Source organism: Crocuta crocuta, unplaced genomic scaffold (genome assembly GCF_008692635.1).
Source record: "Crocuta crocuta isolate KB4526 unplaced genomic scaffold, BGI_CrCroc_1.0 scaffold4, whole genome shotgun sequence".
NCBI classification, from domain to species: Eukaryota; Metazoa; Chordata; class Mammalia; order Carnivora; family Hyaenidae; genus Crocuta; species Crocuta crocuta.
Window position 1 is genome coordinate 5,459,085 of NW_027529996.1, and position 27,046 is coordinate 5,486,130.

Here is a 27,046-nt window from a genome sequence, read left to right on the forward strand (position 1 = left end):
AAGGCTAGTTATTTAAAAAATCCAAACTTGTTCATAGTGCATCTGCTTATCTAAGTAATGGTGTTCAACATACACAACCAAAACCAAATACAGACACAAAGTAGATATTGAAAAATATAAGACTGCAGCTGGCATCCATAAACACACTTGAATTTAAGAGTTATCAAAATAGTCTCACTCTTATTGGTTCCCTTTAAAATAATTTAGCAATACACCACAAAGTATTTGAACAGTGCCAGTTAATTTATGTGTATGTTTTAGATTTCCACATCAGACTTACTTTACTGGGGGACATGGTTGGCCTTTAACAGTTTGAAAACAGGGCTAAATCTCTGAAGTCCCTTTCAGCTGTCTGAAACAAACTTTTCAGATAATCAAAAGATTATTTCGATCATAGCTTATGAGCTAGCATTAGCTTTAAATCTGTGTTAAAGAAAGGTAAATTAGGCATTTATAGTAGTTGATTCATTATATAACTTAAGGGTTGCCTGGGTGGCTCAGTGGGTTAAGCATCTGACTTGATTTCAGCACAGGTCATGATCTCACAGTTCATGAGTTCAAGCTTGCATCAGGCTCAGAGCTGAGAGTGCAGAGCTTGCTCGGGATTCTCTGCCTCTGACACTCCCCTTCTCATGCTCTCTCTCTCTCTCTCTCTCTCTCTCAAAATAAAATTCAAAAAATAATTTAACTTAAAAACAATGCATATAAAACAACTGAAATTTATATCAGGTATGTAGATTAATTTAAGGGTATACCTAAAATACAGTGATGTTTCCACTTTACTGAATGAATGTTATTCCTCTGAAGATTTGACTGTCCTCAGAAACAATAGTGAATGCCAGTGGTACAGTCACTGTTACAGACATTTCTGAAACTTCTTTCAGAGCTAGCACTTTTATTTTCTTTTAAGGTAATCTCTGTGCCCAAAGTGGGGCTCAAACTCTTACAACTCCAAGATCAAGAGTTGCACGCTCTACCCACTGGAGCCAGCCAGGTGCCCCTGTAACTAGCACATTTTGAGTGTGTGTGTTCCCAGAGAAGCAAATTTTTGAGAGTGAATTAGATTTTTTTCAAAGAACCAAATAATTTAAACAAATTTTTGATAAATAAGGTGGATTATCTGACAGTTTTAGAATTTGTTTTAATGTGTTCAACTAAACGTTCTTTCAAGCCTGGTTTCCTTGTACAATTGTTTTTGACCAATTTATGCTTTGCCTACCAACTCTCAGGTGCCTCTTGGTTAGAAAACAGGTCCCAAAGATTTCTAAAAATGTCTTGAGTAGTGAGAGTTTTATTAGAGAAAGTGTGTTGCCTGTAATTTTTTGAGACTGCATTTTATATCAAGAGAATTAATACTTGTGGACACAGTGACATGGTATTTTGGAAAGGAACTTGGCAAGGGACTATTGCACCTCAAATTCCATTTTTGAATGCCCCAAGTTAGTTCCTCTACTTTTGTTTAATTACTGGTTTTGTAGCCCACTCCCCAGTATGTCCCCAAGTTGATGTGTAGGGGCTTTGGTGGCCTTATCTTGAAACAATATCCTCATTTTATAAGGTCTTTTGTTCTTTCAATGGAATGTGTTGTGAGCTCCAAGAAAGTTTCTGCCAGAGTGACCTTTGGTACAGACCTGCGTTTAAATTGGGAATAGGATAACATCCAGTTTTCATTTTGCACTTCTCAGAGTGACCATCTTTCTTTGAATACACTAATACTTTTTTTTCCTTTATAGTAACAAATGAATATAACGAATCGCTGCTTTATAGTCCAGAAGAACCAAAAATACTTTTCAGTATTCGAGAACCAATAGCAAACAGAGTTTTCTCCAGCAGTCGTCAGCGCTGCTTCACGTCCAAGTAAGTGTCCAAAGGCTGACCTGTGACTGTGCTTCCATCTCTTGTAATTATAAACGGGTTTTGGTTTTAAAGTATTCAGTATGATGAAATTCACTCATTCACACTTAATCTAGTAGGAAAAGCAGGACTTTTGGAACTAATGAGGCGTCATGCTATACACCCTGGAGAAAATATTTCTCCTTTCCCAACTTATTGTACCATTTTAGAGAAACTATAAGTGAATTGAAGGGGCATAATTATTTAGTTGGGTGATGTGGGTTTGTTGTTTTCATATATTAAGACAGAATAAGATTAAATTATCACTTTAAAAGAAACTGGAAAGCAACTCTTTTTTTTAAATATGCTATTGGATTAAAAAGCAGGACAAATATTCATACAAAACAGTAAACTTTTAGAGTAGGACTCCTTTCTTTCAGCTTTTCCCTAAAAGTGACCCCCCTTCCTCCCATCTATTGAATGCTTTTTCTTTTTGAAGGGAAGTTATCAAAAAACCTATATATTTTAAAGGCTGCCCAATTTTCAAAAAAAAAAAAAAAAAAACTATGAAAAAAAAGTCATCTGTCTCATGGCAAAGAACAGTTTATGAATTGCTACTTATATAGTGTGCATATTTTCTTTTTTGAAAATACAGTTGTTTTTTTTAGGGAAAACACTCAAAGGAAACTCCTTTTATTCATTTGAGAGTTGATTTTGATTAATCAACAAATCTATATACTCAGTTTAGATGAAAATACTAAGATATTTAAATTTTTTCTTCTATAAACAGAATAAGCTTCATGACTTTGGCAATTGGACAGTATTTCTCAAACATATCATAAAAACAACTTATTAACAAAAGATGGAGAAATTGAACTTTATTAGAATTAAGTACTTTTATTAATAAAGACACCATTAAGGGAAAAAAAGGCAAGCCATAGAGTGATATGTATGCAACAATGGACTTCTATCCAGAATATTTTAAAGATTCCTACAACTTTGTAAGAAAAAGGCAACTCAGTAGACAAATTGCCAAAGTCCTGGACAGGCATTTCACAGAGAGGGTATCCAAATGGCTAACTATATGAAAAACATCAGTGACCTTATTATTCATGTGGGAAATGCAAATTAAAACTACATAATCTGATACTATACACACCCACCAGAATAGCTCAGGTGCTAGTTGGTAAGGTGGGAATAACTGCAACTTCTGCAACTTACATGCAGTTTCAGGATTAGTTTGGCAAATTGTTTGGCAGTTACCTACCAAAGTTGAATATAGCACACACAGTGACCCAGCATTTCTGCTCTTAGGTATATATGCAACAGAAATGGATACACACAAATGTCTGCAGCAAAAGACATGCTTAAGAATGTTCATAGCAGGGGCGTCTGGGTGGCTTAGTCGGTTAAGCGTCCGACTTTCGCTTAGGTCATGATCTCGCGGTTCGTGGGTTCGGGCCCCGCGTCGGGCTCTGTGCTGACTGCCAGCTCAGAGCCTGGAGCCTGTTTCAGTCTGTGACTCCCTCTCTCTCTGACCCTCCCCTGCTCACGCTGTCTCTCTCTCTCTCTCTCCTAGAAATAAATTTTTAAAAAAATTAAAAAAAAAAATGTTCATAGCAGCACTACTTCCAGTAGAAAAAACCCAGACGTCTATGAATAGAGGAGGTACATAAATCTTGGTATTTTCACACCATGGAAATGTTTTCGTATAGCAACGAAAATGAACACAGTGAATTCAATACTGCTACATTATAATAACCATGGATGAATTTCACAAGCATACTTTTTTTCTTAATGTTTATTTTTTACTTTTGAGAGAGAGGGAGACACATAATCCAGAACAGGTGCTTATAGCTCAGAGCCCACACGGGGCTCAAACTCATGAACCATGAGATCATGACCTGAGCCAAAGCAGGCACTTAATTGACTGAGCCACCTAGGCGCTCCCACAAGCATACTGTTAAGCAAAAGTAGCTACACACAGAGCAACCTATGTATTCCTCCATTTATATAAAATTTAAGAACAGAGAGAGCGATACCACTATGGTGAGTACAATTAGTAGTGGGCACGCATGGGAAGGAGGGGTCGGGTAGTGACTGGAGGAGAGCAGTGAGACAGCTTCTGGGTAGCTGGGGAACATTTGATTCCTGATTTCATGATGAATGACTACATAAGTGTGTTCACTGAGCTGTTCATTTGTGCCTCTTCTAATTAAGTCAAAATTATCCATGAAAATAGTTATATTCTTATTCAGTATTAGTACTTATAGTAGTAATAACTCAATATTTTGTCATGAAGAAGCATGGGAGTTCCATCGAGTCTTAATTTGTTCTCTCATGTTTGGGTGAATGGAACTATCCTGAATATCTTAATTTTGAGATTTTGATAATCTACCGATATATACATGGTTACTCTCTCAAACAAAGAACAACTTGATCAACTTAAAATCAGGGCTGAATGATCTGCCAGTTTCAATAAAAATTAACGTTTTAAAGAAATCATAATTTAAGAAAACTTTACATTTAATGAGCCATTTCTTTCTGCTCAGGGTATGTGTTCGATCTCGTTGTTGGGATGCCTGCATGGTTGTGGATGGAGGTACTTCTTTTGAGTTTAATGATGGAGCAATTGCTTCAATGATGATCAATAAAGAAGATGAGCTTCGAACTGTGATTCTAGAATAATGATTTCTTCAGATGACAAATTTTGATTACTGGGAAAATACGTTCACTGCAGAAACAGACTACCAGTCATAAAACTACATTATTTTGGTTATTATTGAGACTGGTTGGCCCTGGGCTCCAAAGGTGACCAAGAAAGTGAGATTTGCATTCTTCTTCTTTTGGATTTGGATAAAAAAGGTGTTCGCTGTGTTAGAAAATGGATGGACTAAACTGATCAGAATTGATGCCAGTGAAATTTCTACATTGCTTACAGTTGGTATCCAAGAGTACTGATATCTTTTTAAATTTAGAGAGGTAGGCTCAAATAAAGGATTAAATATTTAGGATTTGAAATCTCACTGTACAAGATTTTTTTTCCGTTCCCTTTCCTAACTTTGTGGAATTGGTCCGACCAACACATATCATTTGATTAGGGTATATTTTTTATAGAACCTAAAAATTGAGATTTTTAAAAAATTTTAATGATGGAGAATTTTGATAAATCCTGACATTGACCTAATTGAAGTAGGCAAATGTGTTTTTTATATGTGCTTAGAATTTTCTAATTTCAGAGGACAATGTTGTTATGGCTCAATTGATTTAAGAAGTTCAAACAATCATTTTTGAAATTATCGATGTTTTCATTTAATTGACTTTCAGGTTAATTTTGACAGTTCTGGGTGAAATACATATATCTGGACAAAATCATGATACTGTTGCAAATGTATTAATTATCCAGTTGCTATATTAGGGTATCGACAGTTTTTTAAAATGCTTTTGAGTCTTAATAGATTCTTTCCATATTTTCTTTCCATATTTAAAACTCTAACATGGAATCAGTGACTAAAAGGATGAACTGATTAGACTTACTCTATTCGGAGTTTGATAAAGCCTTTTAAAAATATTTCCATCTAGTATTATGAGGTATGTCAGAAAATGGATTCTTTAATAAATATGCAAAACACAATTAGTTGGAATTGCCTTGCTTTTAATATCCTGGTAGTTTTCACTTAGCTCATATTCCCTGTTTTCACACATTAGCTTTGGGAGATAAAAAGTTACGGCTTTTCTTCTCCCCCTCCCCCCCATGAGATTTCCTTTAGTTTGAGAGGAAATTATCAATTATTAAGTAATCCTAGAATTTTCACAAAAAGCACCTGTTGATGCATCATGAGACAACTGGTATTCTCATGCCATTTATTCAAAGTTGTATCTGTTTTACTTGCTGCTAAAAAGTTCAACATTGAAATATTTATTGAACACCTACCTTGTACCACGTACTGTGTCAGACACTGGATCTCTGTTGATGAATGACACAGACTATCCTGATAGAACTCGAGACAAGTGGGCTCAACTTCTCTGAGAGCTAGGATGTATAATCAAATTGAGTGCTATTAGTTTTGCCAACACTTAATATGTTCTTGTCAAATTTTTAAATAATTGTTACTATACAAAGGTAACCTAGGTTTTGATGTATATTCAGAATAAGAATCTGTTTTTCTTTTCTAAGAGTATCTGCATAGACCCTCAAAGCAGTGTTTACATGATGTGTACAATGAAAATTAGTGTTTTCCCAGAGCTGGATCTAGTTTCTGGCTTGATTTAAAAATGATGTACTGAAGATAACACTTTTTAAAGAAGTGGAATTCCACACCCATAAAAACTCCTCTAAGAAGTTTAAAATACCTTCTTGACAAAAATGCCAACTCTATCCAAAATGGTACCATAGATTTGTTAATATGTAACATTAATAAGCAACCTGCTCTGTAAAATTGTTCATAAGCCATATTTTAAAGGTTTAAAAAATAGTTAATGTGCCACATTTGCAGTATAACTTCTAACATTTCTGCTATGTGTTGGGGATTTATCTAAGAGATAAGAGGCAAAGGATATTGCAATAGAAGAAATGTGTTTATGAATGAGTTAACCTTTTAATGGCAACTATGTGAATAAACATAATTAAACTACTATTTCTTTTTTTAAACTACATTTGTTTAACTCTTACAGCATCCTTAATGGAAAATCAGATTCTCCCAAGATGGTATGTTTCAGAGCTTTTCCACCTGGAAAAGGCACTTTCCCCAGGATACTGCTGTATCCTGTTGACTTCATTCACTGCTAATGTTTCACATTGAATTAGGACTTGTTATATAAGTAGAGGATAAAGTACTTACCTTGTAAGAACAGACTCTGCAGATACTTTTCACTGTTTTTGATGTTCCACATTTTTTTATATTCATGGTCCCAGTAAATCATATTGTTTTACTAGCCTTCAAGTATAAAGAATTTCCATTCATTTCACTTTTTAAATATCAAACTATGGATAAAATCATTAGAACCAGTTAACCCAAAGTTATCAAAAAAATATTCACTTGATGCACGAAGAACATTCTCCAGAAAAGATCACGTATTAGGGCACAAAACAAGTCTTAAATTCAAAAAGACTTGAAGTCATGTCATGCATATTTTCATCTAGTTTCATAACAATGCTACAAAAGTAGAAATTAACCGCAAGAAAAAATCTGGAAAGACCATAAAGACATGGAGATTAAATAACATGCTACTAAAAGCAAGAAATCAAAGAAATATGCAGTTACATGGAAACAAATGAAAATCAACACATAATAGTCCAAAATCTTTGGGATGCAGAAAAAGTGGTTCTAAGGGAAGTTTATAGCAATATAGGCCTATTCAAGAAACCAGAAAAATCTCAATCTAACCTTATATTTAAAGGAGCTAGAAAAAGAATAAAACCCCAAACCAGCAGAAGGTAAGAAATCATAAAAACCAAAGTAGAAATAAATGATATGGAAACTAAAAAAACAATAGAACAGATTAGAAACCAGGAACTACTTTTGAAAAGATCAACAAAATTGATAACCCTCCAGTCAGACTCATCAAAAAAGCGACAAAACCAAACAGCCAACACCATAGAAATACAATTATAAGAAAATATTATGAAAAGTTAGATGTCAGCAAATTGGACAACCTAAAACAAATGGATGCCTTCCAAAAAACATGTAACATACCAAAACTGAAGCAGGAAGAAATAGAAAATTTGAAGAGACTGATTACCAGCAATGAAATTGAATCAGTAATCAAAAGACTCACAACAAACAAAAGTCCAGGACCAGATGGCTTCATAGGTCAACTCTACCAAACATTTTTTAAAGAGTTAATACTTATTCTCCTCAAACTATTCCAAAAAATAGAAGAGAAAAAGAAAAACTTCTAAATTCATTCTGTAGATAAAGGCACCACAAAAACAAAAAACAAAAAAAACTACAGGCCAATATCTCTGATAAACATAGATACAAAAATCCTCAATAAAATAATAAACTGAACCAAACACAATGCATTTTAAAAAATTCACCATGATCAAGTGGGATTTATACCCAGGGTGCAACAAGAGTGGTTAAATATTCACAAATCAATCAACATATAATCACATCAATAAGAGAAAGGGTAAAAACTATAGGACCACTTCAGTAGATGCAGAAAAAGCATTAAACATAGTACAACATCCATTCATGATAAGAAGTCTCAACACAGATTTAAAGGGAATATATTTCAACTTAATAAAGGCCATATATGAAAAACCCACAGCAAACCTCATACTCAATGGGGAAAAACTGAAAGCCTTTCCCCTAAGGTCAGCAAAAGATAAAGATGTCCATCCTCACCGCCTTTATTCAACATAGTACTGGAAGTCCTAGCCACAGCCATCAGGCAAGGAAAAAAAAAACGCATCCAACTTGGCAAAGAAAAGGTAAAACTTTCACTTTTTACAGATGACATGATACTATATATAAAAACCTCTAAAGACTCCAAAGAAATACTAGAACTGATAAATGAATTCAGTAAAGTCACAGGATAAAAAAAATCAATATACAGAAATCTGTTGCATTTTTACACGCTAATGAAGCAGCAGAAAGAGAAATTAAGACAATTCCATTTATAATTACACCAAAACTAATAGAATGCCTAGGAATAAACTTAACCAAGGAGGTGAAAGACCTGTACTCTGAAAACTATAAGACACTCGTGAAAGATGACACAAAGAAATGGAAAGACATTCAATTCAATGCTCATGGATTGTACTGTTAACATGTCTATATTCCCCAGGGCACCTTGGTGTCTCAGTTGGTTAAGCATCTGACTCTTGGTTTTGGCTCAGGTCATGATCTCATGGTTTGTGAGTGTGACCCCCACATCAGGCTCCATGCTGCTGATGAAGAACCTGCTTGGGATTCTCTCTGTGCACCCGCCTCTCTCTGCCCCTCCCCCACTTGAGCTGTCAAAATAACTTTTTTTTTTAGCCTGTAATACTGAAAGTAATCTGCTGATTTAATGCAATCCCTGTACCAATGGTATTCTTTTTTCTTTTAACAAATAGTTTATTGTCAAGTTGGTTTCCATATAACACCCAGTGCTTATACCAATGGTATTCTTAACAGAACTAGATAAACAGTCCTAAAGTTTGTATGGAACCACAGAAGACCCCAGATAGCAAAGCTTCCTTTAAAAAGGAATCACAATTCCAGACTTCAAGTTATATTACAAAGCTGTAGTAATCCAAACAGTATCGTACTGGCACAAAAACAGACACATAGATCAATGGAACAGAATAGAAAACCCAGAAATAAACCCACAATTATAAGGTCAATTAATCTTCGATAAAGGACACGGCTGGCCTAGTAGTGGCAGGTACAATTTCTGCCTCTACCTAGCTAACACTGCTTGCCCTGGCCTACACTGGCATTCCCTTACAGACCTGAGCTATCCAAACAGCTTACCAGAGCAGGTGCCCCTCCAAAACGGCTCCCATCCCACCAAACATACCCAGTGGGGTTGGCCTTGGTCTGATCCAGTGCTCCTCCCCAAAGCAGCTCTTACCCTGGGGGAGCAGCCCAGCCCATGAGTGCATCTATAGCAACTACAGCTGGGCGCTGAAGCCAGCCGAGCTGGGGATCAGGTCTATCCAGCAGCACGATCACAGCGTTCTGCCCTAGCCACAACAGGAAAGCATATACCCCCCAACATATGATAACCCTGGAGTGCCCAGTTCTGGTGATAAAGGTGGACTGCCCTTCTGAGTACTACAGGACACCTTACTAAGGCTACTCCTTCAAGATTGGGAGACACAGCTGATCTACATAATACAAAGAAACATAGGCAAATGGGGAGACAGGAATATATTTCAAATGAAAGAACAAGACAAAGCCTCAGAAAAAAAATTAAATGAAACAGATAAGAAATCTACTGATAAAGAGTTCAAAGTAATGGTCATAAAGATACTTACCAAACTTGGGAAAAAAATGGATGAATGCAGTGAGAACCTTAACAAAAATAAAAAAAGAACTATAACAAATATAAAAAAGAACCAATTGGGGTAGTTGGGTGGCTCAGTTTGTTGAGCTCTGACTTTGGCTCAGGTCATGATCTCACAGTTTGTGAGTTCATGCCCCACATCGGACTCACTGCTGTCAGAGCAGAGCCTGCTACCCCACTTGCACTCTCTCAAAAATAAAAATTTTAAAAAGAAAAGAAAAAAACAATCAGAGCTGAATACAACAATAAATAACTACACGGAGAGGGAATCAACAGCAGTTTAGATTATGCAGAAGTACTACCAGCATCTGGAAGACATGGTGGTGTGGAAATCACCCAACCTGAACATAAATTAAAAAAAATTTTAATGAGGATAATTTAAGGGACCTCTTAGGCACTATTAAGTACAGGAACATCCATTTCATAGGGGTCCCAGAAGAGAAGGGGGGCAGGGCAGAAAATCTGCATGAAGAAACAATAATAACTGATTTATTTATATATATACATATATAAATATATAATATATATACATATATAAATATATAAATATAAACATNGAACAGAGAGCCCCAAACATGATGAACCGAAAGAGGTCTACACCAAGACACAATAATTAAAATGTCAAAAAACTAAAAGACAGAATCTTAAAAGCAGCAAGAGAGAAGTAACTAGTTATGTTCCCCATTAGATTATAAGCTGACTTTTCAGCAGGAACTTTGCAGACCAGAAGAGAATGGTACAATATATTACATGATGAAAGGAAAAAGAAAGCCTAAAACTCTATCTGGCAAGACTACTATTCAGAATTGGAGAGAGAAAGTTTTCTGGACAACAGTTAAAGGAATTCTTTTTTTAAAAAAAAAGTTTATTTATTTTGAGAGAGAATGAGACAGTGCAAGCAGAGGAGGGGCAGAGAGAGAGGGGGAGAGAGAGAATCCCAAAGGGGCTCTGCGCTGTCAGCACAGAGCCCAAAATAGGGCTCGAAATCACGAACTGTGAGATAATGACCTGAGCCAAAACTAAGAGTTGGACACTTAACTAACTGAGCTACCCAGGTGCCCCTAAAGGAATACTTCACCACTAAACTAGCCTTAGAAGATATGTTAAAGGGCCTTACTTAAGTAGAAGAGAAAAGGCCATAGCTAGAAGAAAATTATGAAAGAAAAAAAATCTCACTGGTAAAAGCAAACATACAGCAAAGGTAGTGGATCAACCATTTATAAAGCTAAGAGGAAGGCTAAAAGACAAAAGTAGTAAAATCAACTACATCTACAGTAATTAGGGATATGCAAAATAATAACATGTAAAATATGATGTCAAAAACAAAATGGGCAGGGGGAGTAAAAATGTGTTTTTAGAATGCTTTCGAATGTAAGCAACTATCAACTTAAGACAGACTGCTAATACATAGGTTGTTTTACATGAACCTCATTGTAACCACAAACCAAAAACCTCAAATAAATACACCATAAATAAATAAAGAGAAAATAATCCAAAGATAACACTAACAAAAGTTCTTAAATCACAAGGGAAGATGGCAACAGAAGAAACTACATAATCAACTAGAAAACAATGACCAAAATGGCAATAATTACATAACTATTGATAATTACTTTAAATGTAAATAGACTAAATGTACCAATTAAGAAAGAGTGGCTGAATAGATAAAAATTAAAAGAAGAAAAGACCACTATATGCTGCCTAAAAGAGACTTCAGACCAAAAGACATACCAGACTGAAAGGGAAGGGATGGAAAAAGATATGCCATGCAAATGGAAATGAAAAGACAGCTGGGGTAGCAATACTTATATCAGACAAAACAGACTTTAACACAAAGACTGTAACAAGAGATGAAGAAGGGCCTTACATAATGATAAAGGGATCGATCTAACAAGATGACATGACACTTATAAAATATCTATGCATCTAACATAGGAACACCTTAATACATAAAACCAGTATTAACAGACATAAAGGGAGAAATTGACAGTAATACAAAAATAGTAGGAGACTTTAACACTGCACTTACATCAATGGATAGATCATCCAGACAGAAAATCAATAAGAAAACAGTAGTTTTAAATGGAACATTAGATAACATGGGACTTAATAGATATATACAGAACATTTCCATACCAAAACAGTACAATACACATTCTTTTCAAATGCAAATGGAACATTTTACAGAACAGATCACATGTTAAGCTATAAAACAAGTTTCAATACATTTAAGAAGACTAAAATCCTAGCATGTGTCTTTTCTGAACACAGCAGTATGAACATAGGTATAAATTACAGGGAAGAAACTGGGGAAGAAACAGAAGCATGTGGAGGCTAAAACAACCAAGTCTATGAAAAAAAATCAAAGAGGAAATAAAAAAAATACCTAATGATAAATGAAATAGGAATCCCAACACTCCAAAATCTGTGGGATGCAGCAAAAGCACTTCTAAAAGTTTGTAATGTGATACAGGCCTACCTCAAGAGACAACAAAAATCTCAGTCTAACTCTATAACTAAAGGAACTGGAAAAAAGGGAGAACAAACAAAACCCAAAGTTAGCAGAAGGAAGGAAATAATAAGGATCAGAACAGAAATGAAGATAAAAAACAATAGAAAAAAATCACTGAAGGAACTTTTCTTGGAAATGATAAAATTGATAAACCTTAAGCCAGACTCATCAAGGAAAAAAGAGGGCCCAAATAAATAAAGCCAAAATTCAGAAAGAAGTTAAAACTGACACCACAAATTATGAGACTACTATGAAAAATTGTATACAATTGAGCAACCTTGAAAAATGATAAATTCCTAGAAGCATACAATCTTCCAAGACTGAATCAGGAAGAAGAGAAAACCTGAACAGAACAATTACTAGTAATGAAATTGAGTCAGTAATTTAAAAACTCCCAACAAATAAAATTCCAGAACCAGATGGTTTCACAGTAAATTTTAACAAAAAGAAAAAAAAATGTTTTTAATTCTTAAACATTTATTCATTCTTGAGAGACAGAGTGAGTGTGAACAGGTGAGGGGCAGAGAGAGAGGGAGACACAGAATCTGAAGCAGGCTTCAGGCTCAGAGGTCTCAGCACAGAGCCTACACGGGGCTTGAACTCATGGACTGTGAGATCATGACCTGAGCCCAAGTTGGAAGCTTAACTGACTGAGCCACCCAGGCGCATCTTAACAAAAACTTTTTTTTAAGTTAATACATATCCTCTTCAAGCTATTCTAAAAAATTGAAGTGAAAGGAACACTTCTAAACTTATTCAACAAGGTTGGTATTAACCTGATAACAAAACCAGACAAAAACACTACATACATATATAATACATACATAAATATAAATAATTACAGGCTGATATCCCTAACAAACATAGATGCAAAGAACCCTCAACAAAATATTAGCAAACTGAATTCAACAATATATTAAAAGGATCACATATTATGATCAAGTGGGATCTATCCCAGAAATGCAAAGATGGTTCAATATCCACAAATCAGCCAACACGATAACAAAAGATAAAAATCATATGTTCACCTTAATAGATGCAGAAAAAGCATTTGACAAAATTCAACATTGATTTGTGATTCAACTCTCAACAAAGCGAGTGCAGAGGAAAGAAACCTCAACATAATTAAAGGTCATATACGACAAACTCACAACTAACATCACAATCAACAGTGAGAAACTGAAAGCTTTTATGATCAGGAACATGGCAAGGATACTCACTCTCACCACTTTTATTCAATGTGGTATTGGAAATCCTAGTCACAAAATCAAATGAAAAAAATACATGAAAGCATCCATATTGATAAAGAAGTAGTAAAATAGTCACTATTTGCAGATTACATGATACTATATATATAGAAAACTCACCAAATAACTACTGGAATAAGTGAATTCGGAAAAGTTGCAGAAGTCTATGGCCATAACACCCTGAACGCGCCCGATCTCGTTGAAAAAGTTGCAGAATACACAATATGCAGATTGTTGTGTTTCTATATACTGATAACCACGTGAAAGAGAAATGAAGAGAACAATCCCACTATCACTGCATCAAAAAGAATAAAATACCTGGAAATAAATTTAACCAAGGAGGTGAAAGAAAAATATGAAAACTGTAAGACATTGAGGAATGATGACACAAATACATTGAATGATATTCTGTGCTCATGAATTAGAAGACTTAATATTGTTAAAAAGTACATACTTCCCAAAGCAACCTACAGATTCAGTGCAATCCCTTATCAAAATACCAGCGGCAGGACCTGTGTGGCTCAGTTGGTTAAGCGTCTGACTCTTTATTTCAACTCAGGTCATGGTATCACGGTTGTGATATCGAGCCCCATGTTGGGCTCCATGCTGAGCATGGAGCCTGCTTGGGATTCTCACTCTTCCTCTCTGCTCCTCCCCTGCTCACTTGCTCTCTCAAAATAAATAAGTAAACATTTAAAAAAATACCAGTGGCATTTTTTATAGGTCTAGAATAAATAATCCTAAACTTTGAATGGAACCACAAAAGATCTGAACACAATCTTAGAGGAAGAACAAAGCTGGAGGCATCATGTTCCCTGACTTCAAGCTATACTACAAACCCATAGTAATCAAAGCAGTATGGTACTGGTGCAAATACAGACACATAGATCAATGTAATAGATTAGAGCCCAAAAATAAACCCATGCTTATATGGTCAATTACAGTTGACCCTTGAACAATGTGGGGATTAGAGGCACCAGCCCCACAACCAGCTCAGTTGAAATTCCACATGTATTGAATCAGCTCTGTAACCCAGGAATGAATCCCACTGGATCATGGTGGATAATTCTTTTTATGTACTGTTGCATTCGATTTGCAAGTAACTTGTCGAGGATTTTTGCATCCGTATTCATCAAGGATATTGGCCTGTAGTTCTCTTTTTTTGCTGGGTCTCTGTCTGGCTTGGGAATCAAAGTGATGCTGGCTTCGTAAAATGATTCCAGAAGTGTTCCTTTGATTCTATTTTTTGGATTAGCTTGAGAAGAATGGGTATTGATTCTGTTTTAAATGTCTGGTAGAATTCCCCAGGGAAGCCCTGTGGCCCAGGGCTCTTAATTTTTGGGAAATTTTTGATAACTGATTCAATTTCTTCCCTAGTTATGGGTCTGTTCCAATTTTCTATCTCTTCCCTAGTGAATTTTAGTACTGGGTTTGTGTTTAGGAATTTGTCCATTTCTTCTAAGTTGTCCAGTTTGTTGGCATATAATTTTTCATAGTATTTCCTGATAATTGCTTGTATTTCTGAGGGGTTGCTTGTAAAAATCCAAATCAATCAATGTGATAAATCACATTAACCAAAGAAAAGATAAAAGCCATATGATCCTGTCGATAGATGCAGAAAANAGAAGAATATTGTTAAAATGTTATTACTACCCATAGCAATCTACACATTCAATGCAATCTCAATCAAAATTGCACCAGCATTCTTCTCAAAGCTAGAACAAACTATCCTAAAATTTGTATGGAACCACAAAAGACCACAAATAGCCAAAGTAATTTCGAAGAAGAAAACCAAAAAGGGAAGTAATAACNCATGGAATACTCCATGGCAATGAGAAAGAATGAAATCTGGCCATGTGTAGCAACCTGGATGGACCTTGAGGGTGTTATGCTGAGCGAAATAAGTCAGGCAGAGAAGGACAAATATCATATGTTTGCACGTATAGGTGGATTAGGAGGAACTTAAAGGAGGACCATGAGGGAAGAGAAGGGGAAAAATAGGGAGAGGGAGAGAGGCAAACCATGAGAGATTCTTGAATGCTGAGAACAAACTGAGGGCTGATAGGGGAAGGGGAAGGGGGATGATGGGCATGAGGAGGGCACTTGTGGGGATGAGCACTGGGTGTTTTATGGAAACCAACTTTATAATAAACTATTTAAGAAAAAAAAATTCCGCATGTAAGTTTTGACTCCCCCAAACTTAATTCTAATAGTCTATTGTTGACTGGAAGCCTTAGTGATAACATAAACAGTCGATTAACACATACTTTGTATGTTATGTGTATTATATATTGTTTCTTACAATAAAGCTATATAGAAAATATTAAGAAAATCATAAGGAAAATAGCTACAGTATTATACTTACTATATCAATACCTCAAATTTATGTTTTCTGTTTATAAAATTAATCATTTGTCATTACTAACATCAATATTGTCTTATACAGTATAAAACTCTGTAAATGTTGTGTATTAACACTAGACATCAAAATGAAAAGATGTGAAAACAAACTCAAATTTATAGGTAAACCGATTCATGCATTGATTACAAAGCAGCAGCAATATCACTGCTTTATAGTAGCCTAGAGTAAATAATATGGTTTCACAGTGCCCTAGCCTGTGTACTAATGAATGAATCACTATAAAATAATTCTGGCACATAGTATTACCATCATATTCATAACACAGTATTGGAAATACTGTTACAGTTTTTTTAAACCACTTATCTTGATAATAGGCTGATAACAGTTTCTCCAATAGAGACATGCTATAATTCTTCAAAAACAAAACGTTATTAATTTTACATTAAACATCACTCACTTTATGCCTATGTAATAGGCTGTATACTTCCAAACATGTTTTGTACATGATGTTCTACCCCATGAATAGATTGACGATGATGATGACACAAAAACATATCAGAGAGTTCTTGCGATACACTTGTCAGATTTTCACACGAAGACATACACACATATACAACACTTTTTTAACTATACAGCAAGATTATTTATTATTCATTACGTGGGTCATCATAAAGGTCTTCATCCTCACTGTCTTCGTGTTGGATAGACTGAGGAGGCCGGGAAGGAGGAGGAGGAGGGATGGGTCTTGCACAGAGACATGGGGGGAGCAGAGGCGAAAGTGGAGGGGGTGGAAGGGGAGGTGTGGGAGGAGGCACACTCCGTGTGACTTTATGGGAGAACACTGTAATTTGTCTTTTTTGCTTTTTCACATTTCTAAAAATGTTTCTATACAGTACAAGTTTTTCTCCCACCATTTGCTTTTGTTTCTGTGCCCATATCATAGAAGGGTCCATGTGTAGTAAAAGATCAAAAGCAATCTTGAATAATTGGAACCCTTCTGCCAGCTTGTCTAATGTCAATTTGTTTTCTCGCACTGCTTCTTCTAGGTCTTCTTCCTCTTCATCCGGCACTGGTTCAGAAGCACTCATCTCCATCAAGTCATCTTTAGCTAAACCTTCTGGTGTGGTATCTATTAGCTCTTGAATTTCTCCAAAAACCGTGTCTTGAAAGCTGTCATCCCCCACCTTGTTTGCCACACCCACAATTTCTTTCATGGTGTCCTCGATTGGCTCTGTCATAAGTCCTTGAAGCCATGCACAACATCTGGACAGTTTTCTCCAGCAAGAATTTCTTTAGGGCTTGGTATCTTTCCTGGCTTTTTCTATAACAATGCCATCTTCAGTGGTGAAATTCTACCAGGCTTTCATGATGTTCTAGCAGGGTTCTCTTGCATACACAATCCTTTCCATAGAATACTGTGTGTAATAGCCTTAAAGGTCATTATGACTCCCAGATCAAGAGGCTGAATTAGAGACATTGTGTTGGAGGGCAAGTAGACCACTTCCATAAACTCATAAGGTTCTGTGTGGCCAGAGGCATTGTTCAATATCAAAGGAATGTTAAAAAAAAGTTCCCTACAGGCAAGGTACTTCTTGACTTCAGGGACAAAGCCTTGATGGAACCAGTTTAGAAAGAGGTCTTATTGTCCAGGCCTTCTTGTTGTACAGTGAGAGACTGGCAGTTGGTGTTTATATTTTCTCTTTAAGGCTTGGGGCTTAGCAAAGGGCAGTGCTGATCATAAACCCAAGGGTATTTGGACAAAAAAGTAGGCAGTCCCTTCCTGCCTTATATACTGCTACTGGCTTCTCTTCCTTACTTAATGTCTCCCCCCACCCACCCCCCAGAATAGGGCACTTTCATCCACATTAAAACCTGTTCAGGTAAATATCTTTTCTTCTCAATTCTCAACAATTTTCTTAATGGGGTCTGGGAGCTTGTCTGATGCCTCTTTGTTGGCAGAAGCTGCTTCTCTTGTTATCTTGACATTTTTTGAGTCAAGCATTTTTAGAAAATTATCAAACCATCCTTTGTTGGCATTAATAATATTCTCCAACTTTAAATGCTTCACTTTTTTTGCTTTGAGTTATCATCTAATGACCTTACTTTTTCTCAAATCATATTAGAGTCTATAGGTATGCCGTTTTTAGAGCAACAACCAACCCACATAAAATCTGCATTTTCAATACAAGATAGAAAGTATTTGGTAAAAAGTGCAGGGTGTTCATGCCTGCTAGTATAGCTGTACCAACATCTTCACAAATTTCCTTTCCTTTTTTTACAGTGGTCCTTCCACTGGACTCCTTTATCTTGAAATGGTGGACAATTGCAACCACAGACTGATCAAGCAATCAACATTTTCTTGTAATGTCATGACTTTGCTTCCTGGGACCACTGTCAGTGTCACTAGTGGTTACTTCATATGGGTCCTCTCGTGTTCTTCAAGGCTTACAATTGTACTAAGCACAATGAAAAATATGTGAGGACCATGGGAGATCACTTATTAAAAGCAATATGCAACTGACTAGAGATGTACTGCTCAAGGGGAGATTATTAGCATCACATGGTATTTTAAGTGATTACTCGCGATACTGGAACTCATTGCAATAGCAACTGTACAACAATAGTACGGTATGGACTGCAGTTAATTTTATGCAGTTATGATTTAATACCGCATCTCTGCATTGTTTACATTTCTCTCAACTGCAAATGGCACCATGTACAGTCTGTGTCTGCTTATGGAAGTTCTGATAAATATTAACATTTCATAATAGATTTGTATTTTATGGTAGTAATTGATCAAAGACTATTATCTACATACACTTTACGGACTCATGACATATTTAACCACTTTTTTGGTATGTCTAAGCTACACAGTTTATCTAAAAACTTTTTCAAATTGTCACGAATTCCCCCCAAATATTCTAATGTATTTATTCAAAAATCATACATATTAGTGGTCTGGTAAAATTCAAACCCATTTTGTTCAAGGATTAACTATAATCTATGACAAAGGTGGCAAGAATACACAATGGGAAGACAGCCTCTTTAACACATGGTGCTGGGAAAACTGGGCAGCTACATGCAAATGAATGAAACTATAGCACTTTCTTGCATCTATATAATTAATTTTTGTAATTAACCTATATAATTACAAAAATAATTACTCAAAATGGGTTAAAGACTTAAAGACCAAAAACCATAAACTCCTAAAAGAAAACATAGGCAGTAAACTCTTTGACATCAGTTTTACCAATATTTTTTGGGGATGTGCTTCCTCAGGGAAGGACAACAAAAGCAAAAAACAAACAAAAGAAATTACACCCAAATAAAAAGCTTTCGTACAGCAAAGGAAACCATCAATTAAAAAAAATAGTGGTTAAAAAAAAAAGTAGTTAATGAGAAAATATTTGCAAATGCTATATCCAATAAGGGGCCAGTATCCAAAATATATAAAGAACTCAGACAACTCTATATGAAAAGTATGATTAAAAGGAGTAGAAGACCTGAAAAGACGTTTTTCCAAGAGACATATAGATGATCAATAGACACATGAAAAGATGTTCAACATCACTAATCATCAGGGGAATGCAACCTAAAATCATAAGGAGATGTTCCCTCACACCTACCAGATGGTTATTTTCGAAGAGACAAGAAATAACAAGGGTTGGTGAGTACGTGGAGATAAAGAAACCCCTGTACATTGTTGGTGGGAATGTACACTGATGTAGCCACTATGGAAAAGAATATGAAGGCTCCTCAAAAGATTAAAAATAAAACTACCATATGATGCAGCAATACCACTTCCAAATATTTGAAGAAAACAAAAACACTTATTCAAAGAGATACATGCACCCCTATGTTCACTGCAGCATTACTTATAATAGCCAAGATATTGAAGCAACCCGAGTGTCCATTGACAGATGAATGGACAAAGATGTGGTATAAAGTGAAAGCTTACTTACCTATGAAAAAATGTCATCTTGCCATTTGTGACATGGACAGACCTAAAGGGTATTATGCCAAGTTAAACAAGTCAGAGAAATACTAATACTGTATTTCACTTATATGTGTAATCTTAAAAAGTGAACAAAACAGAGATATATTCATAAATACAGAAACAAACTAGTGGTTGCCAGAGGGGAGGAGTAGGGAGTTGTGTGAAACAGGTGAAAGGGAGTAAGAGGTACAAACTTCTAGTCATAATATAAGTCATGGAAATGAAAAAGTCGATAGTGTAATAATGCTATATAGTGATAGATACCAACTATACTTATGGTGAGCACTGAGTAATGCATAATTAATTATTAATGTATAATTATTAATGTATAATTGTCAAATCACTGTTGTATACCTAAAAATAAATTTTTAAAATAAAAACTAATAGAAAAACCATCCTTCAATTTAAAAAATTTAGAAAAAGAGATAATTTATGATTTAAATCACTAAAAAAATCATTCCATTGTGCCAATGTACCATAATATGCACATCACTATACTTAAGGGTAGTAGTACCTACCAAGACAATTGTGCAAATAAGTTCCCAAAGATAATGTGACATATAAATAAAAGAAAAAATTATATACATGAGAAGAGAGTTTATACAGATATAAATATACTGATGAACTGCTGAGCTACAAGGAGAAATTACTTCAAATGCAGTTTATTCTTGACATTAACATTAAAAATAAGCATGAGATTAGGGTGTAAGTCAACGAGAAGGTTTATTAAGTTTTCTACATAAAAAAAAAATACTTCTCCTATTTTCCTTAAAGTGTCATGGGCTTTAAGATACATATTAAGAAAATTACTGACTATACAAGGAGGGACTAAAGAGAAAAATAAAAAATAGTATTTTAATTTGAATATTTTATAGGATAGTAAGGGCATGGGTTATAACTAATTTCGTTCATTTCTGCCAAAAAGTCAAATATCAATTGCTAAAAAAAAAAAAAAAAAAAAAAAAAAAGGNTGAAGAGATCGGAAAAACATATAGCTTTCTCTATCAGTAGATTGTGAGCTCCTGGGGGGTAGGAAGGAGTTCTCATCTGTACCTCTACAATGAATAAGGACTGGCATTGCCAGAGAAAAAAACTGCTAATTACAATAATAAACAATAGTTTTAATACATTGAAATTTAACATTCTTTACATCAGGTGTGTGTGAGGGGGCCATCTGATATATGGATGTTTGAAGTAAGTATACAGTATGTGAGAACCAGGTTTTTACACATTTCTATTAAATAGACGTTTCTCCCAGGTACAAATAGTTTATTTCCCCACACTTACCTTCTTCAAATGGACAAAGAGGGCTTGAATGATATTGTCACCATACTAGACTGGTTCCTCTCGGCTTTCACAAGAAAATAATCTATTTAAAGATCTTTGGTAATTACGCTTTGCTATTTCCTCTTGCCTCAGATCTTCTCTTCAAAACATGTTTTCTTCATGAAGGAATTCCTCACAAAATCATTGTATTAATCTTATAAATAGTTGTTAGCATTTTTAAATGGGTTATTGTAGATTATCCACTTTAAATGCAGTAAAATATGGCCAAAGGCTAGAGCTTCAACCTGTATCACAGAGTTAGCCTCTTGATGAAAAGACTTTGTGACTTCCTTGGATATGTGGCTAGTTTGGAAGGGGAGAGGAAAGAAGTTGCTTTTTTGCTTGTTCCAGGGTGAGGGTATCCAGTGGAAAGGAGCGTCTTTCTAGTTTCCCCAGTCCCTGGGTTACTTAGTGCTTTTCCTCAGAGGCTCTGCACCATCCGAGGTGCTCTGCTCAAACACAGTATCCTCCACATTGTAAATCTTCAGTAAATATTGGATGGAAATCAAGTTCACCAGGACAAAAGGGGTATGTTACTTTATCCTAGAATTTGGACCTCTGGAACTTGTGGCTAGAGTATAAGAGAGGGGGGAATCAAGGGCCACAGGCAGATGCTAGAATCGTAAGAAGAATGACAGCCAGATGTTATGTGTCTCTTGATGAAAGATAATACCACCTAGCAAGTACTGATCTGCCAAGACAAACAACTTGTAAGATAAGCCTTGAGATCAGTGATTTCACAACCACTGACGTTCTGTAGCAGGTAACACTGTCGTGAGGAGCCGTCCTATATATCGGAAGGTAGTTAGCATCATCCATAGCCTTGGTCCACTGGATGTCAACAGCACCTCTCCACTTGTGACAACCAAAAGCGTTTTCAGGTAGTACCGAATGTCTCCTGGGTGGCACAATCACCCTTGATATAGAGCTTTTTGCTGCAGAATCTACCAGTTTGTGGAAATAGGAGACAGGTTAACCTGTTATACGTCACTCCAGGGATCACATCAACAAAAGTCACAACGTAGAACACAGGACAAACCACCTAGTTTCATCTATAAACAAACTGCAAAGAAAAAAAGTTGGGGCAGGGGTCAGGATGGACCCCAAAGATTAAGAGACCTAAGAGAAGGTCAATCAAATGCAATGTGTAGATGATGTCTGGAGCCTAATCAAACTCATGTAACAAAAAGCACTTGAGACCAACTGGGGAATTTTCAACAGCAACCTGCTATTTATGGTTTCAGAATTAATTCAGAAGACTATCTTTCAGATGTATATACTAAAATACTTAAAATTTTTGCTTCAAAGTAAATCTGTGCAGGTCAGGGTGTAAGTGTGTGTGTGTGTGTGTGTGTGTGTGTGTGCGATGATAGATAAAATGGTAAAGGCTGTAAGTTATTGACAAAATATGAGGTTCATGATACTGTCTACTTTTTGCATGTATTTGACATTTTTCGTAACAAAAAAGGAAGCACAGTAGTGATAATAACAGAGTATAATGAAAAGCGGCAAAAAAGGTGGGTGATGTTCAGCAAGAGTCACCATGCTACCATTTGAATGGACGAGCTCAAAAGGAATTGAATTCAAGATCTGTAGGTACAGAGTGAACTATTCAAAAAGTTTAATGAAAGTAAAATATGCAGTGTAAGCTGATCCAGTCTCTACTGAAAGAGTACTACTACCTGCCTTTTACTGATGACGCTTGAGGATCACATTGATCACATGAACTGCAAATGTTTTAGAAATGTTACTATTTTAGAAGCACTTTAAAGATGAGAAAAAAGCCTGTATTTAGCACCTTCTCAAAAAGCATTATAAACTATCATTTTAATTTGATAAAAAGCAGACGAAGTGGATGGAACAAAGAGGACCATTTTGGGGCTCATTTTGTAGGGCCTTGACTAGAGGGTTGGAATCAAGGGCACACCACACCAAATGCTTTCTAATTTTAACAAGAGGACTTAAGGAAAAAAAACAGAAAAAGGAATACAACTTAGCTGAAGTACTCATTTTTATAAAAATGTGTTTTATTTTAAAACAAGTCTATAAAAGTAGAAATCACATACAAAAATACAGATTGCTCTGACATGTCAGCAAAATAGCTTATGGCTGGACTTGAGTTTGGAAGTACTGTGTATTTGAGGGCATCTGGAAATCACAGGCCAACTGGATCCTATCATCAGCCCTGTTACTAATCTGTAAACAATAATTTCATGTAGCAGATTTATCACTTTTTTAACTAGTACAAAACTGAAACAATCATTTCCTGTATAACACAACTGTAAAATATTCTTCCTTAGGTCTGAGCAGATAAGGGCACTTCACATCATTGTTTCTACATTTGAAAACTCTGATTCAAAAACAATAAACGTTAATAGAAATGACGGGTTTTGGCTTTTTTTTGTTCTATTTTGAACATAAGGGAAGGTTATCAGTGTAAATAAGAAGTTAGTGTTTTGTGTTTTTTTTAAGTGGAATTTAATCATTTTTCTTCTAGACACTATTTTAAAAAAAAAAATCGCTGCTAAAAAAAGGTTCCACACCTGAGTCTTAACTTTTACGAAGGTTCAAGCTGTCTTACTGCTTTTAAACTGCATGGGACACGCAGTGAACAATGACCAAGTGAACGAGCATGTAGTTCTTCTTACAGGACACTAGGTCCAGTAACCTTATAGAACAATGGCTTTCAAACAATTATTGTGGGAGACCATTTTTTTTAAGGCAATTTAAAATACTTGATTCCAGAATAATATAAAAATACCTTTAAGAACCTTAGCAATAAAGGAAAATGGCAGGCAACTTCAGTTTGGCATTCTGTCCAACATTTCAAGAACAAAGAATGGTTACAACCACCTTTCTAAAACAAAGCGAGTCATTTTAAAAGCTAAAGAACCCATGTTCACATAATTTGATCACAAAGTTAGAAGACCACAATTCTACTTCCTTAGCTAATACAGAATTCTGGGAACAAAGTCCACTAAGGAAACTTCAGTAATGTGCATTAGAGGGTACTTCATATTAACCCATCATTCAAAGTCCCCTCTTGAGCCTTCAAAGTCCATACCAATTCTTTACCTCTTGTTGGTAAGTTGTTTTTTAAAATTTAGGTTTCAAGGTGAATTGCCCAGGGCTATATGTTTCCATGAACCTAACTTCAAAACTAAAGGGTAAGCTGAAATGTGTAGTTTTCTTTTTCTATCTCCAGAAGAGATTACCACAAATGCTACTATCCTATGATTCTTCTTTTGTTCCACTCAAAACAGAAATAGCTTATTCTTCTATCAATCTATGTCTCATAAAGCAATACTGAAAAATTAAATAGAAAAAAGGTACCATATAGACTGTGAAAATGATTTGCTGGTGGTGATTCTTATGCTTGATTCTAAATAGACTGAATAAGAAGGGCACTTGGATGAGGTGGCTCAAATCTTGCTGCTTAAGGTCTCTTGAAATTACCGGTTCTCCTAAAATTTCAAAAGACCTAAAACTTGGGCTTTTAAAGGCACAGAAGCAGTGACAAAAGCTTTTATAGTTATTTAGAAAAAGCAAAACTTCATAGTTTTCTCTCTCAATGGTTGTCTAATATACTTGCAGAATGAAGGCAAAGGGAAAACCAAGAATAAAAATAGCTGAGTGCTCCAGCAAGCGGGCTTCCTGCCTATTTTCCCTGTTCCAAAGAAAAGAGGAGACACCATCCTGCAATAAATCCTTCACAGACAACTGGGCTTTTGCAGTGTCAGCCGGCATTTGATGCCCCATATCTCCTGGTTCTTTTTGTTGCCAGTGGTCGGCCTGGCAATGGTGGTGAAATGGGAAGTATTAATCTGTAGATGAGGAAGGGCTTCTTTTAACAGTTGAAGGGTACCGTCTGGCACGATTCCAAAAACTTGTAGTGTTTTTAGTGTGGGAATTTCTCCAAGTTCACTGGAAAGGAAGAGAGAACTTTCAGAGTAGCAGTAACTATGGTAACTGATCCACTAGAGTTACATGACCCAATTTTTACAATTTGTATCATATTCCATAAAATACAAACTGAAAACAGAATTTGTAATCAATGACTTGAGAAAACAGCAAAGGTGAATCAAACCAGAAGGCACAGACCGTGGCTCAGACAACACAGTCCTAGGACACACGCAGCTCATTTTGTTAAACTTCTCACAACCTAAAAACTCAGAGGTTTATTTAAAATCCAACCATATATGCTTACTTTCTCTATTCTTGATTTAAAATGAAAGACGTTACCATGTTATGAGAAGTTAGACAGTAATGATGGTAAAGAATCACCACAGGTTACATGTAATTTCAAAATATGGACTTGACCTTTAGTTGAACTAGGCTCTTCCTCTCAAAAGATCAGCAACAAAAGTTAAGGTAACTTCTTCTTAAGTCCATTACGTGTGACAAAACCTAACAGTGACTTCACTAAGATCTTTTAGATAGGGTTATATAGTCGGGTGCAGATGGAAAAAAGAAATAATCACACCTTTTCTACGCGAGGCCAAGAGCCATGTGACTTCTGCACATACTACCATTTTGATTTTTTTTTTCTTTTTTTGGGTCTCATATAGGCCAATCCTCTTCTCAGATATTTCCCATTACGTGATATACAACTCTGTCAACAGTGAAATTCTGGTCCACAAAAAAGGGAGACTGTTTCTTCAAAGTAAATACTTTTAGGTAATGATTCTTTCTTCTTAACCCAGATCTATGTGCTTAGAAATTCATCTCTCTGATCTGTATTTGCTCCAGGTTGGGACACACAGTACAAAGTCTTAGGAAAGGGAATATTTAGTTTGGAATATCAACAAAATCCCACTGCAGATCAATGAACACATCAGTGACCTAGAGTTAGAAGCATCCTTTATATTTTCATTTTGCTGGTAATTACTAAAAAACCAACCTTTCCTCACAGTAATTGTCACCTTGCCTCCAATCTTTCTTCCTTCCAGCCCATTCTATATACCAGTACCCAAGGCATCTTCCTAAAACCTGGCTCAGATTATGTCACTCCTCCCACCCACCGACTCCAAAGCCTTTGATGCTGCCCTCTTGTTTACGGAACTCAAACTGTTCAGCTGGCCTTAGGACTTTCCATGTTCAACCTGTTCTCCCAGCCACCCCGCTACCCTCCCAATTTAGTTATTCTACACTCAACAAAGCGGATTAAACACCATAGATGTGCAATACATGTTAGCTGAATAAAGATGAAGGGCACTTGAGAAAATACAAGTACCATCTAAATAAAATAAATATGCTGGGTGTTCATAAAAGGCCAATAAGATCTAGAGGTTACAACAGACACCAAAGATAATTAGGAAGAACAAACTGCTGTTCTTGAAGTAAACTAACCTCTGCACCATAGAGACAGAAGTGCAAAGAAAGATCACAATTCACAGATGTTTATACTCACCATTGCTTAAGATGACAACAATTCTGCCCCAACCTTAAATCTCTCTTACGTGAAATCTGAGTATTTGAGAACTTTGTAATGAGAATTCAAATTAGCCAAACTATACATCATTGTACAGTGGACGGTGTCAGAAGCAGAACCTAGAGGCAGCAGCAAGGAAAGGAGGTACAGCAGATGGTGGAAAAGGAAATGTTCCTGCAACAGCGTTGGGAAGGAGGCTCGGCAAGGAAGGACATGAGAGCAGGGTCTCAGAAGACACTCAGGTGCCCCAGCTGAAAAGGAGGGAGCTGCTGACGATGGGATGGTGGACGATGGGCCATCCCCAAGTCAAAACACCAGAAAGTCTTTAACATTTTAAGGA

The 27,046-nt window shown here is 35.9% G+C and overlaps 2 protein-coding genes across 2 annotated transcripts in view; one reads left to right on the forward strand and one right to left on the reverse strand.

Annotated features, from left to right (window-relative positions):
• Window positions 1-6,487, forward strand: part of NADK2 (NAD kinase 2, mitochondrial) — a 46,609-nt gene extending 40,122 nt beyond the window's left edge. Inside the window, exons 11-12 of the mRNA XM_077763484.1 lie at window positions 1,734-1,857; window positions 4,386-6,487. Of these exons, the coding sequence (XP_077619610.1) occupies window positions 1,734-1,857; window positions 4,386-4,521 (260 nt within the window). The 3' untranslated portion in view covers window positions 4,522-6,487. The remainder of the gene's footprint in view (window positions 1-1,733; window positions 1,858-4,385) is intronic.
• Window positions 6,488-23,455: 16,968 nt separating this feature from the next.
• The window catches only part of SKP2 (S-phase kinase associated protein 2), a 32,592-nt gene continuing 29,001 nt past the window's right edge, over window positions 23,456-27,046 (reverse strand). The window contains exon 10 of the mRNA XM_077763485.1: window positions 23,456-25,199. Coding sequence (XP_077619611.1) covers window positions 24,986-25,199 — 214 coding nt within the window. The 3' untranslated portion in view covers window positions 23,456-24,985. The remainder of the gene's footprint in view (window positions 25,200-27,046) is intronic.